This window comes from Halichoeres trimaculatus, unplaced genomic scaffold (assembly GCF_033239565.1).
Source record: "Halichoeres trimaculatus isolate MK-OKI-2021-1 unplaced genomic scaffold, fHalTri1.1 fHalTri1_scaffold_10, whole genome shotgun sequence".
Lineage (NCBI taxonomy): Eukaryota > Metazoa > Chordata > Actinopteri > Labriformes > Labridae > Halichoeres > Halichoeres trimaculatus.
The window spans coordinates 21307034-21320270 of record NW_027437187.1 but is presented as its reverse complement, the minus strand read 5'-3'; the positions used below and the strand labels follow the sequence as shown (position 1 = coordinate 21320270).

The 13237-nt window shown below is 41.3% G+C and overlaps 1 protein-coding gene across 2 annotated transcripts in view; it reads left to right on the top strand.

Annotated features, from left to right (window-relative positions):
* Positions 1-13237, top strand: part of LOC141796618 (RNA polymerase II elongation factor ELL2) — a 28446-nt gene that overhangs the window by 3313 nt on the left and 11896 nt on the right. For both annotated transcript variants that reach the window (XM_074677841.1, XM_074677840.1), the window contains exons 3-4: positions 11556-11683; positions 12198-12352. In XM_074677841.1, the coding sequence (XP_074533942.1) occupies positions 11556-11683; positions 12198-12352 (283 nt within the window). The remainder of the gene's footprint in view (positions 1-11555; positions 11684-12197; positions 12353-13237) is intronic.

Here is a 13237-nt window from a genome sequence, read left to right as displayed (position 1 = left end):
TTTACTGGAAGAAAGTCTCTTGCAGGATTTCTTTATCATTTACATTCATTTGTTAAAAAATGCAACTGTAAGATTTTTTTCAGTGTAATGAATCCATGTGAAATCGCAATGGATTTGAAACTTGCACAATTTTTTTTTCAATAGATATACTTCCTAACTAGTAAAACATGGCAAACAAACCCCGTTTTCTTCATAGAGAATGTATTTCACTTCTGTACATTCCTGTAAAGCTTCTGTAAATAAAGATGCCTGTGTGCGGCCAGATTAGCGCCCTCCCTGCCTCTGCCGAGTAGGCTACTACACATTGACCACACAATCAGCCCTGTCTAAAAGGAGCTGTTCTAATCCCCACAAGAGCCGATTGCATTGACGAAAGTGACTTTGCTCTGTACACAAATGCTGGCCCTGTGTGTTCGCTCAGGCCCTGGCAGCCCTGAGACAGGTCGTGCCGTACCCCCAGGCTGCTAGCCAGGTTACTGGGTCAGGCTAAAAAACTGGGGAGGCTTTGTTCAGTGAGGGGGAGGAGGTAGGGGAGTGTGCGAACCCCAGGGAGCCCCCGTGCCTCCATGCCTCTCGTCTATGTGCAGACATGAGAGATTTGAAATGTGCTAATGACACATGAACGCTGGAATTTCCATCCAGACGGCACGTGAAAGACGTCCCAAACACAAATAATCTCTGTAAACATGTGGAAAAAAAATGTATAATGTGCAGTAGATTAACAAATTCATAAGAGTCTGTCTGTGAAGAAATGTTAAGTGAGAGCAGTTTAAGTGTGCTTTAATCACTGAATGGGATTTGGTGATTATATCACGGTTGGCACATTACATATTCAAATTGCTTTGCTGAATTTGAGCACGGGGTCCCTCCCCCCTCCCACAACGGTCCCCTGAGCTGGACGACTGGGCATTAATGAGGTAGCTGCAAACATCAGTGGAGGTGGGGGGAGGCCAGATTAAGCCGTTAGAGGGGGGAGGATGTTGGTGAACATGGCAGTCTGGCATAAAACACACAGAGAGGATCACCAGTATCTATGTCTCAAGGTTGGAGGTTTAGAGCATCACAGATGTAGGTCCTCCACTACTTTTTATTCATTGGCTCTGGAGCAGCATGGTGGTCAAGAGACCATGTGTAGTGAGTTAGGAGGTCTGTGTCCGCTGGCAGTTGCCAGCTGCAGAGTCCCGATCAGAGACACGTCTGCTCCTCTCTGATCCCCGTCTATGCTGGTTCATGTCACATTTCCTGTAAAAGTACACTTGCAGGGCCAGAGAGACCAGAGGAATTCTTCAAATCACTGTCCTGGCATCGATCCAGGGCTCAGCGGTACCAAGGGCCAAGGCTCCTATCGAGAAATAGCACGCTGAGGTTTTCGGCTGCCTTTCCTCCCTCACCCCGCGGCATTTGGGCCTGCTATTGTAAACTGTCTGCCAAGCTTTGTAATCATGCGTTAAAAGACACAAGCTTTTATCTGCCTCTCAAACTGGTTCTCAGCTAGACTGTGAATCTGCCATGACATTATTTTTATCAATCCAAAAAAGGTAACACAGATTTAAACCAGGTGAAGAAAGTGAACTAAAGGTGCTTGATCAATAACCAGTGTCTGGAGTAGAAAGGAAATAAAAGAAAAATGGAGACTGTGATGCAACTATAAAGAAATAAGAGAAGGCAAGAGGGTTTTTTCCTTATTTTATTGAAGCTGGAAGTTTAAAAGGAACCTTAAAAAGGACTTGGATTTCTTTGAAATAATCACCAAGGATTAAATAGGAATATACTCAGAGCTGGTCTGGGTTCCCATGGCCTGGAATTTCACATCCTAGTGCTCATTTTCCTTTAGGGCTGACAACGGCGCCTGTGTGTTTGCATGATCCATATCCATTTAGTGAGACGTGAAGCTAGTGTTTGTTTTTATTTATGAGATCCACACTGCAGGATGCTTTTTGATTAGGTAATTAGTGCTTGTTTCAAAATAGGACATACTTCCTTCCTTCTTCGTGTTCCACCTGCACCTCTGTATGCATCGGAAAGTACTGGATCTTAAACTGCAGTGGCTGCTCAGTGTTGTGTTGTGCCTGGATTAAAGTTTTATGAGTGTAATCGTGGTGCAGTAAACACAGACACTTCAATGCTGTGTCAGGTGTGACACCACTTTAATTTCCTCCTTAGTTCATAAATGTTGAACTGTAGTTGCCAGTGTAATTGTTTTTGTCTGTATTTATGTGCACAGCTGTCGCATAAAGGTACCAGCAGTGTTGGGATGAGGGGAATGCAGAGGCGCTCTTAAAGATATTTTCATGACAACTGTGTGTCAAGGCCGAGCTTCCCCCTGGGCTCCCTCCTGCCTGCCTTCTTGATTATTTCGCCATTTCACCCTGTGCCTCAGCTGAATCCTTGGGAGACATCAGGGCCTCTATCTCACACACGGCTGCTCTGGCTAGACCCCCCGCCACCATGCTGCTTTGCTTCACCCCCGCCTGCACTGCAAATAAGCTTTTTGCAGCGTGCAAGTGTGTGTATGTGTGCATTTTTTCTCTCCCATTTTTTTCTGGAAGCTAATTAGAATAACAATAACAGGAATGTGGCCTGAGAGCCGTCCTCTCCCAGCAGCATAGCAGTGAGAGAGAGAGCTGTCCCACGTGTTTCTGAAAGGGCACACGCCACTCTATTCATCCAGATGTGTTAAGCGAGGCAAAAGTCTCTGTGTTCTCTGCTCATCTGAGCTCACAGTGTTTGTGCAGAGAGCCAGTTGGCCTTAAGAGCTGCAGATCACACAGCGTGCGTATTTTAGGAACAAGGCTCATGAGATGTTAAAGAGGACTTTTTTTTTAACGTTTGCCTCTCTGTCATTATTGTCATCTTCAAACAAGTGATTTCATCTGATGCCATGGTGACTGTGTGTTTTTAGAAGATTTTATGGTTACAAGAGTGCTGTAAAAGATCAAAATATATGGCACTGACTAGGCAGGCAGTGTGACCAAAGGTAGGGATAGATAAACAGACGAAAAAATGACCAGCTGGAGTTGGAAACACTCTGGGAGTTCAGTTTTTTGCTGCAAATTTGTTTTGTTTATTTACACCATGTAGTGCTTATACAGAAACACGTACACACAAAAAGACATTTGCATCATCAGGGGTTACGGGAAATGACAGCACAAAAAGGTCTGGATCACAAAAGAGACAGCTCAGTGAGAGATATGCGGATTTGAATATTTTTTAACTACTTATAAAGTGTGTTGATACTTCAACTCAGCAGAGAGAAATTAAATAGAAATACATTGGCATACAAATCTAACAAACAACAAACATGAAAAAGTGCATGTGATAACGAAACCATAAAAAAGTTAAATGTGATTTCAATCCAGTACAGCCAAGAGCCTTCTTCATTTCTTTATGTTGCACACCAAAAGCTCTGGAGAATTTTTATTGAACACTTTTCTATATTTCTTTCATTTTGCAACATGTTTTAAAAGAAATCATTTTATTTTTTCCTTTTAAAAATGATCATTACAGGAGAGAGTCACAACTGTTTGAAAACACTAACTTTTTTTTATATTTCTATGCCGTTAGAGGTAATAATAACACACTTTACAATCCACTGTGGTCAGCTGTTGATGATCAAAAACCAGATCAAGTCAGATGATGTAAAGACAGAGCAAAGTTGAAAACAAGGCCAACACATTGTACTGTGTAGGTGCAGTAGACTTGTTATCACAAACATTTTTTCTCGGATTTAAAAATGCAGCACAACAGGATATAAGCAAAACTAACACTGTAAGTAAGCAACGCTGGTGTTATTGTGTACAGTGAACAACTCTTGGCCTGGGCTTAAACCTCATAGCTTGTAACCAACACCAAGAAGTTATTGTTTAACTTAGGACAGAAAGCTTTAACCGTCTTATGTAATCAACAGAGGTTTTGTGTCACAGAGATACACACCTCTTTAAGGGACTGTTTCACTTCTTTGGGTAATCTCTGGGATATAGTGTACTGAAAAAAGAGGAGTTTATTTAGTGTACTGAAAAAAGAGGAGTTTATTTAGTGTACTGAAAAAAGTGGAGTTTATTTAGTTAGTGGCATAGGAGTTTAACACAAGTCTTCAGGTGCATTTGGCTGTGTTATTTTGTGTATGAAATCATCGATACTACTAACCTGATAAAGCCAGTCACCTGCAGTCACATGAAGAGTCACTGTCCCTCTGGTTTGACATCTCCACCACTTTAAACTTATCATTTCCGTAATCATCGCAACCCAGCTTTGCACATCTCAGTGCATGTTTTTAATTTCTCTGCTCTCTCTCCAAGTTTCCCTGCTAGTTAATCAGGTTTGGACATACTTTCCAATGCACAATCTGAGAATTGTTAAAGGATTACAGACTGCCGGCTTGCGTGGAGAGAAAAGTCCAGTAATGGGAGTATAGTGCAATAACCCTCAGGCTGGTTTGTGGGGTTGCTCCAGTGAAACAGCCTGAACTCAACAAGGGAAACGCATTGCTGCTGTCAGTGCATCCGAGGTCAAAAAACCAGCATGTAAACAGAATTAACCAACCCCTGAACCACCATAAAATGCCAATTGGGCATAGATTTACAGTAAAACAACTTTAATTCAACCAAATATTTACAAAAATTATTAATTAATAATTATTATTAATATCAATTATTAATTATCTTTCTTCCTCAAGCTCTATGGTTAACTCATCCTCTAAAAATTTAAGCAAATATCACAACTTTTAGTATTGTTGCCATCATCACCGCAGCTGTTGGTTTAGGTTTCTTTGTAGCAACCAGTAACCAAAAGTTGTTCTCACTTGTTCTGCAACCGTTCCTAGGATTGGAAACATCTATGTAGGTTGGCCTGCGCAATTAGCATTTTAGCATTAACATTTTAGCCGCTGTTCACCAATATGACAGTAACAAAAACTATTAGTTGTAACTCACAAACTGTTTCTGATATGGCGTCGACAAGCAGAGACAAAATGTGCTGGTGTTGGTCAGAAATCAAGAACTTGGCACAGAGGAATCATGTGCTGATAGCTTGTTACGATAGAAAGCTAGAATGATACTAACAAAATTGCTTCTTTAAATAAAAATGCTTTAGAGCTTTTTATTTATTTATTCATTTATCTATTTATTTCTAAGTTAAGATAATTGTAGTTCTTATTAGGGCTGGGCGATTATGGTAAAAATAAGAATCCCGATTATTTTAAGTGATATTGAAATCACAATTAATATACACAATTATTCATTTATTCAAAAACTTCAGTACTGATTTAAACACAACTTTAAAGAACCAGCGAGTGGCACATACAGTATTATTGGTACACATAAGTCACACACACTCGCTGTGGCTGCACATGGAACACAGAAGAGCTATAAAGCACAGGAACTTGCATACATCTACACTGTGTGGCATATTGATTGTTTTTCTTCGATTATATTGTTTTTATGATTGTCAGATGACAAAATTGCAATCACGATTAAAATCTGATTAATTGTCCAGCCCTAGTTCTTATGGTTCACAGAAGAATTGAGATGTCTCAAGCCTTGCTGGGGCTAGCATTAGCCTATCTTGTGTCCAGTTCTAAGTAGATAGCCTTTAGCTTATAAACAATGGTAATGTGTTTGGCATTTTTCTGAGGGAATCTTAGTACAGGTCAATAAGCCACTGTCGGTAACTTTATCTGTACCAGAAATTAATAAATAAAGAAGTATTTCAACATTTCATTTACAGCATAGTTTTGAAATTCTCCATCTCTCTGTGTATGAAGAGGAGGGCACCTACAGTGGGGAGGTGATGATTATGGGGGAGGAGGTGAGGGAGACGGAGAGTGTTTGTTGAGGATGACAGATTAGCCCCAGCCTCTTGGAGAAAGACTGATTCTGCCTGGCATAACAGGCAGTACCTTGGGGGATGCTCGACAGTTGCCCATCCCCATGTCCCCACACTAACTCCCGTCAGTCCCCACCCCCACCCCCCTTCTTTCTTTTGCTCTCCTGTCTCTACCAACCCCCTTCAATGAATTTATCCTCAAGCACGGGAACCACCACATCCACCCTGGCTCTCTGAGAGCATGAGTTAGAGAATGAGAGCTGTTTGGCTTGGAACAAATGAGTCACTGTGGAATTGTAGATCACATTGTACAAAGCTGTGAGAGAGTGAAGAGGAATAATTAATGTGACCCCACCATTTCATTGAGACACCATTTATCAGCATCAATACACTTGCTGGGCTGCATGGGACACTGAAATGAGGCACAAGTTACATTTCCTGCAGTCACCTAAGATTAAAAGAAATATTACCTAAACTCCGAATCAGAGACACTTGCTCCATCCTGAATCCATCCTTTTCCTCTTTCTTAAGCTGTTCTGCACATTCCAAAGGAAAGTCTATTTAGGGCCATCCCTCATGCACTGGCTCTTCTGGGAGCCACCGCCACTTCCACCCCCTCCCCTCCAAACATACCCACCCAAACACCCCCCAATCCCTCCCTTTACCCTTCGACAACACACAGCCACACGTCCCCGCTGTTCATGAATAATCCAGGCGGGCCGACAGCCCATTGCACTCAGCTTTGTGGGGGGAAGATGCTAGAACAAAAGACGGGCAGCTCACAGAGCAGCTATGGCTGAGTAGGCTCAGATGAGAAGACAATGGTAACTAGTGTCGGTACAGACAGAGGCAGGATGCAGAGACTTCAGAGTAAATCACATATCCATGCACCATGCTCCCTACTTCTGTCTCAGTTTTGCCATGCCAAATACCAGAGCCGGGAACTTTGCCTTCTGGAGCACAGAGGACTCTGCCTGCTATCCAACAGGACATGGGATGGAAGTGGAGCTCTTCCGTGGAGTTCTTTATCCCTCTCTCACCAACAGGAGGGTTAAAAACCCTGTTTAACCCCATCAAAAGATGAGTAGTTTAAACATGCTCGGGGAGTTAAAGTTGACATTTTACAAGGACGGTACCGACTTTGTCCTTTGTCCTTGTTCATCTGCAGAGCCCCCCTGCCAAGATTTTCTGTTCCAGTCCAGTTCACACCTTTCAACAGCCTGAAAGTATTTGACATCCCCAAACACACAGGCCCTGGAATAGCAGATGTGGCCACAGAGGCAGTTATTGTAGCAGCCCTGGGCTCCACAGGGGGCTGCTCTGACAAGGTGCTAAGGATTGTTCCACAGATGTCATTTGGTCGCTCTGACTGTAACCGCCCAACGGCCAAACTTTACTTGAGTCATGACAATGGCCAGCATAGTTGCACACATCAGCTGTGACTGCAGTCTGTTTCTTGATGTCAGCATGACACCCTGAAGATGATTATTTCCCATCAGGTTTCTCTCTGGTTAATTCATCATCAGACTGAAGGATCCAAAAGATCATAATGTGAGCACTGTGGAGCACAAATGCTTTTCCACATTCTGGGCCAGACATACAACTCTTAAAAAATGTTTTGCCCATAATCATCATTACTGCTGCAGCCAGAGCAGAGACATCAGAAAATAAGAACTAGACAGAACCTCTTGTGATTCGAGACTTCACTTTGAACCAATTTTCTGGTCTTTTTTATTTTTCTGTTTATCACACACATATATGTACATGACTCAATGGGCCTTGATCTTAGAGTACTAAAAGTGTATTTTCCTATGTGCTGTAGTCTAAATGTCTAGTCTATTTAAAAACTTTTTCCAAACCCCTTTTTTTGTGTGTGGTGTAACTTGTTAGCAATTTAACCTATATAAAATGGTCAATTTCAACATAGGTATTCAGATTACCTGTGGTTAAGATCATCCAGTGATGTCTGCAAATGGCAACTCAGCATAATGCGAGTAAACTATCTCTCTTTCACCTGACATAGATGAGGTTTTGTGGGGCAGTGGGGCTTCCTCTGCCCTAGAAAGAAAAATAAAATACCAAACACACACACGCACAGCCTCATGTTGGGCTAACCCTCCCTATGGAGATGTCTGTGAGTCAGCGTCTCTATGTAAATGTACACCTACTCCCTGAATGACAGTCCCTGTGAGTTGGATCACAGATCTGTCAGCACAGGTGGTGTAGTGACTGAGCACATCTACCCAAAGGTCATTTTAATAGTGAGTGGGTGAATCTTAAAATATACAGCTATGAAAGAATAAAAAAATAGATATAAGTTAATAAAGAAAATGAAAAATAAACAAAACAACCTGTCGTGCAGTGTCGTGACCGCCTAAGATACATGTTCAGTGCAAAAGATTTTTAAGGTGCGACAGATTCAATGAGTACTATGAATAATAATAATAATAATAATAATAATAATGATAATAATAATAATAATAATAATAATAATAATAATAATAATGATAATAATAATAATGTAGTCATTATTTTAACTTCTTAAGTTCACAGTATTCAGACCAGCTTAGCTCAGGTTCAGCATGATAAGATTTATTTTTACTTTTAATACAGAGAGAAAATTTAATGAACACAGCTCGTAACATGCTCTCTTTAATTTTGTGTTACATCCAGCGAATATGCACTTTAGTAGCAACATGTGAGCGTGTTCTCCCACTCACAGATTTAAAAAAAAATTGTATGAACTTTTAAGCTTAAAAAACTCAGGGGTGCCTGTTTAGCTCACCTGTTAAATCCCAGCTACATGCAAATAGGATATAGTCCCTCAAAGCAGGCAGCGCATAATCAATTTCAACACCTGCCCTGTTGCAAAGGACTCCCAAAAGTTAAAATTAAAAACACCCTCAGCATCCTCAGATTTTTGTGTTGACTTATCTCCTGGTGTGACCTCAACCTGACGTGAAGCCTCTTGTGAACTGCATATTCAGACAGAAATACTGTGCATTAGTATTAATGATGTAGGGGCTACTGTTTATTTTTTTTAACTGATGTGCTTCCACAGCAGCATCAATCTCACCTTGAATCAAAAATATTTATGCCAATGCAGATTTCTATGTAAAAGTAAAGAGGCAAAGGGATGGCAAAGCTTTGTTACAGTGCTTTCTCAGTGTGAAATAACCTATACAGACATTTGGTGCTGAAATCTTAATCTGAGGGTCTGAACTAGGGCTGAACAATTTATCGTTTTCAGATCGAAATCGCAATTTTAGACAATGCAATTTTGAGATTGCCAAAGCAGCAATTTTTTGCAGCGCTCCTGACTGACTCAGGATCTGTTGTGTCAAGTATTATACACATTCTGTTTTACAAATTTGTAGACAATCTATATGTTAAAAGTGCTGGTAAGCTGGTCAACAACACAAAGCCTCTGTTTAGGAGTAGAAGTTGATGAAAACAGATTATTTATCATCACTATTGATGATTAAAAAATTGTGAATTGCAATATCTGCCAGAAAAATTAGATCTTTTCCTAAAACCGTTCAGCCATACATGTGAATATCCCAAAGCTTGATTTGAAGACAATCGTGAATCAAATTGAAATCACGATATCTGCCTGAAAAATCGCAATTCAATCTTTTCTTAAAATCGTTCAGCCCTAGTCTGAACCCTGAGACAGAAATCGAGTTATAACTTTTCAACAATCATATGCAAAGGTTTGAATTCATTTAGACTTTGTGCGTGTGTTAGCAAACTTAAGTGTACACAAGTGTGTCTACATTCTGCTTTAACTGACACTGGTTTGATTAATACATGTATGAATAGTAAGTTTTAGAGGACTGAGTAGGCTGAATTAAGGCTTTTTCTGATACTAAGCTAACTGGCTTTTGGCTTTAGCCTCCATGTTTTCTGGTGCAGGTTTTAAAACTTCATCTTCTCTTGTGAAACAGTTTAATTATCAGAATGTTAAAATGAGTTCCAGGTTACTTAACTGATTGTAAGACTATCTTTCTGGAGTGAGGAACTGGGGACTAACGGGTTAAATGACATATGGTTATAAAGCTTGTGGAGGACGCTGTGAATAAAACGGGGGCGACCTCCGCACAGTCTGACCTGAGTGACATTGATTAGAATTAGAATGTGAAGTGTGCATGGTGGCATGGTCTGAGCTGACAGGCAAATCTAATGCATGGCTAGAGGGGGCTCGCAGTGCTGCCATCGACTGAAAGAGCAGACTAGTGGCAGTATTGCAGTGCTAAAGTGCAAATGTGCACTCTCATCTCACGACATGTGAAAGCTTTTGTTTGGCAGCTCTCATTTGAAAACAAGTTCAATTTCAGTACGTCTGGAGTTTTCTTCTCTTAACCTGTGAGCCTACTTTAGAGACTTGTTGCTTCTAATTTAGTTCAAGGCAGCCACAGCTTTCTTCTCTGAAAGTTATAGGTCCTGAGGATATGGCTTGCCTCTTGCCCCGCTTACTTTGGTGCTTTTTTTTTTGGTCGATGGTCCTTAATTAGTGTAAAACCCAAAGCAGCCATATGCATGTCTCTGCTTTACAGCGTCATGTGAACGCTCAGACATAAATAGGTCAGAATTAATGGTCAGCTGTGTGTCTCAAGTGTCCGTGGCCTTGTCGGCTGCTTTGGGTTTTTTGTGTTGACATGGGTGGGCCTGTGCACATGAAGGAAAGCTGGAGGCTGATGGGGGCAGGGTGAATGGCATGCGTTGGGTTTTAGAGGAGGAGGAGGAGGAGAATGAGAGGAAAGGAGCTGTTCATTGGCTCTGTTAGGAAAAAAACTGCTTATGGCTTTGCCGCATGACTGGGCATTTGTGACAGCTATAGTCCTGCCTGACACATCTGCCAGGGAAACTGTGCTCTCAGCCAGTCAACTTATAATCAATCACTTATGACTAAAGCCTAAAAGGCAGCTTTAGGTTTGTACCAATGATTTTTCTTTCTTTTTTTGTTGTCCTTCCAAAAACGACTGTGTGCTTTTGCCCGCACTGACCGCAGTTCTGCTTATTTTAAGGTAAAAACAGTTATTGTTCACAAAAGATGGCTAACAATCTTAAGTGGCTGCTCAATCTAGGTCAAACTATCAACGGAAGCAGCAAACTGTCTTTTATCAGCCTTTAACTCAGCCAGAAGCAGCACAGAAAAGAGCTGCTGCCATGTGTTCTGATTGAGACATATTACCTGTTGCTTAACAGCTTTCTATGTTGAACTCTCCTGTTAGTGGAAGAAGGTTTTTGGGTCATTCAGTGTAACACGTTTCTGGCAGAGATAGACTTCAGCCTGCTGGCTCGTTTGTTGCCATGGGGCTGTGGGTAGGCTCTGACAGGAGGAGAGGTTATCCACTTTATTGTTGTCGTTCTTGCTTCCCAAGACTGGCTATGGGTCATTCTCCTGACCTGGGAGGTCCTGTTTAGCCCTTCTGATTGGCTCAGTGGAGGCGATTATTCAGGTCACATTTATACTGTGAGAAAGTAAGGATAGCTTGAATTAGATTTGATAACAGAAGCTGCTTTTGTTGATGTTTTCTATCCAGCATTTTCTACTTAAGGATGATTCTGAATCAGAGTATACAAGTGGAGACATTTAATTAACTAAGCTGAAAATAACATGCTACAGAGCACAGCTAAGGTTAAAAATTTCTCCACCATGACATTTGTAAACACAAATGAAGAACTAACTTGGGCTTAAATGTATTTTTTTCTTTTTTTATGTTTTACAGTACGTGAAGATCCCTGCTCCGACCCCCGAATCTCCTGATGGCTTCAGAGTGTTCTCGTTCTACCTGTCCAGCGACAGCAAAGACAAGCCTCAGTCCAGCTTCGACTGTATCCACCAGTATGTCTCTGGGTAAGCAGCACCAGTTACACTTTCCCTACTCAACCAAAATGTGGTAAATTTAGGGTCAGACTGACACTGGGGGGCCTCACTTAAAATGTAGCCACTCTCTTCAATACTACAACAACAGGTAGTACCACTGTCTCCCTAAATTTACGGCCACATACAGTATCACACCCACAGGCTGTCAGCTGACCTCAAAAGTGTGACCAGTAATAACTGAGAGCAGAGAGATAGTATTTGTGGTAATGCACGTTTAAAGTGTTTTTTGGTCAAACTGGACTATTTTTATTTGCACTGAAGTCTTGGAGCTGTAATAAGGCATGCCTCCTAACAGATGGCTGGAGTTTGTGTGCAGGCACAAGTCACAGAACCAGTTCCATGTTTCGGACTGCCCTCAATAAGACGGTTTGACAGCAAGAAGTTTGTAACACTTAGATTTGACAAATAGCTCAAGTGAACAAAGCCAGATAATTCATTAACCTGAGTTTTAAAACTTCTTTCTTGTCTTTTTCCATCCTGACAGGGAGGGCAGGGACCACCTGGAGGGCCAGGGCAGCATTCAGGACAAGATCACAGTTTGTGCCACAGACGATTCCTACCAGACGACCCGGGAGCGCATGTCTCAGGTGGAGAAAGACATCTGGAGCCGCTCAGCAATTGAGATCAAACCTGGGCCAAGTAAGCTCTTCCCCTACAGCTGTACCCACATTCTACTGGATCCTCCAGTCTCAGTTTTAGCCTTGATGCATGCAGGGATCAAATAAAGTTAACAAGACAGAGAGCTTTCATGTTTCCAGAAAACTTCTGGATCATTGCTTCTCACTATTTCACCCTGCTGGTAATTGCCATATGGTGTGGAAGTGATCACATAATTGATCAAAGTGCTGCATTGCAATTATTCGTGCAAGAGGGATGCCGCTCTTTCTTGTGATTTCTCTTTCATTCTGACCAGATTGCTTAGGCATTATGCCAGTTTGCCTGCCAGCACCATTACTATGATTGAGTTTGCCAGGAGTATGTGCTAACAGGTCTATTGCAGATGAAGTTTAGCCTGAAATGTAATTACAGTGACTGGAATTTGACTGAACCAGAAAAGAGGCCAAATAGACATGAAGTGATCTATGTAACACACAGGATCTTTTAAAGTTATACTCAAGAGGATTCATATCATTCAGAGGTCCCATGTGAATCTTAATGCTTGAATTTAAATACTTTTCCAACTTATATTTCATGGTTTGCAACATGAGGTTTAGGGTAATTGCTGTGGGAGCAAGCTGTTGGAACTGGATTTCTACACACTACATGCTATACTTTGCAGCAGAAATAGTCCAAGAGGCTTTTCAAAATAAACTAGACATAACTAGTCGGTGTTCTTTATCAAAAAAACGTGCTGTTAGAAGAAAACCATTTGCATATATTTTAAGCACAATAACTGACCTTTTCTGAGGCTGCCAGAAAGAGAAATAAGTAAGTTATGGATCACAGTATGTGCCATATACAGTGGTGCATGCAGTTTTGTGGTGACTCAGTCTTTTTATGGTACAGTAATGCTATGCTTATCAA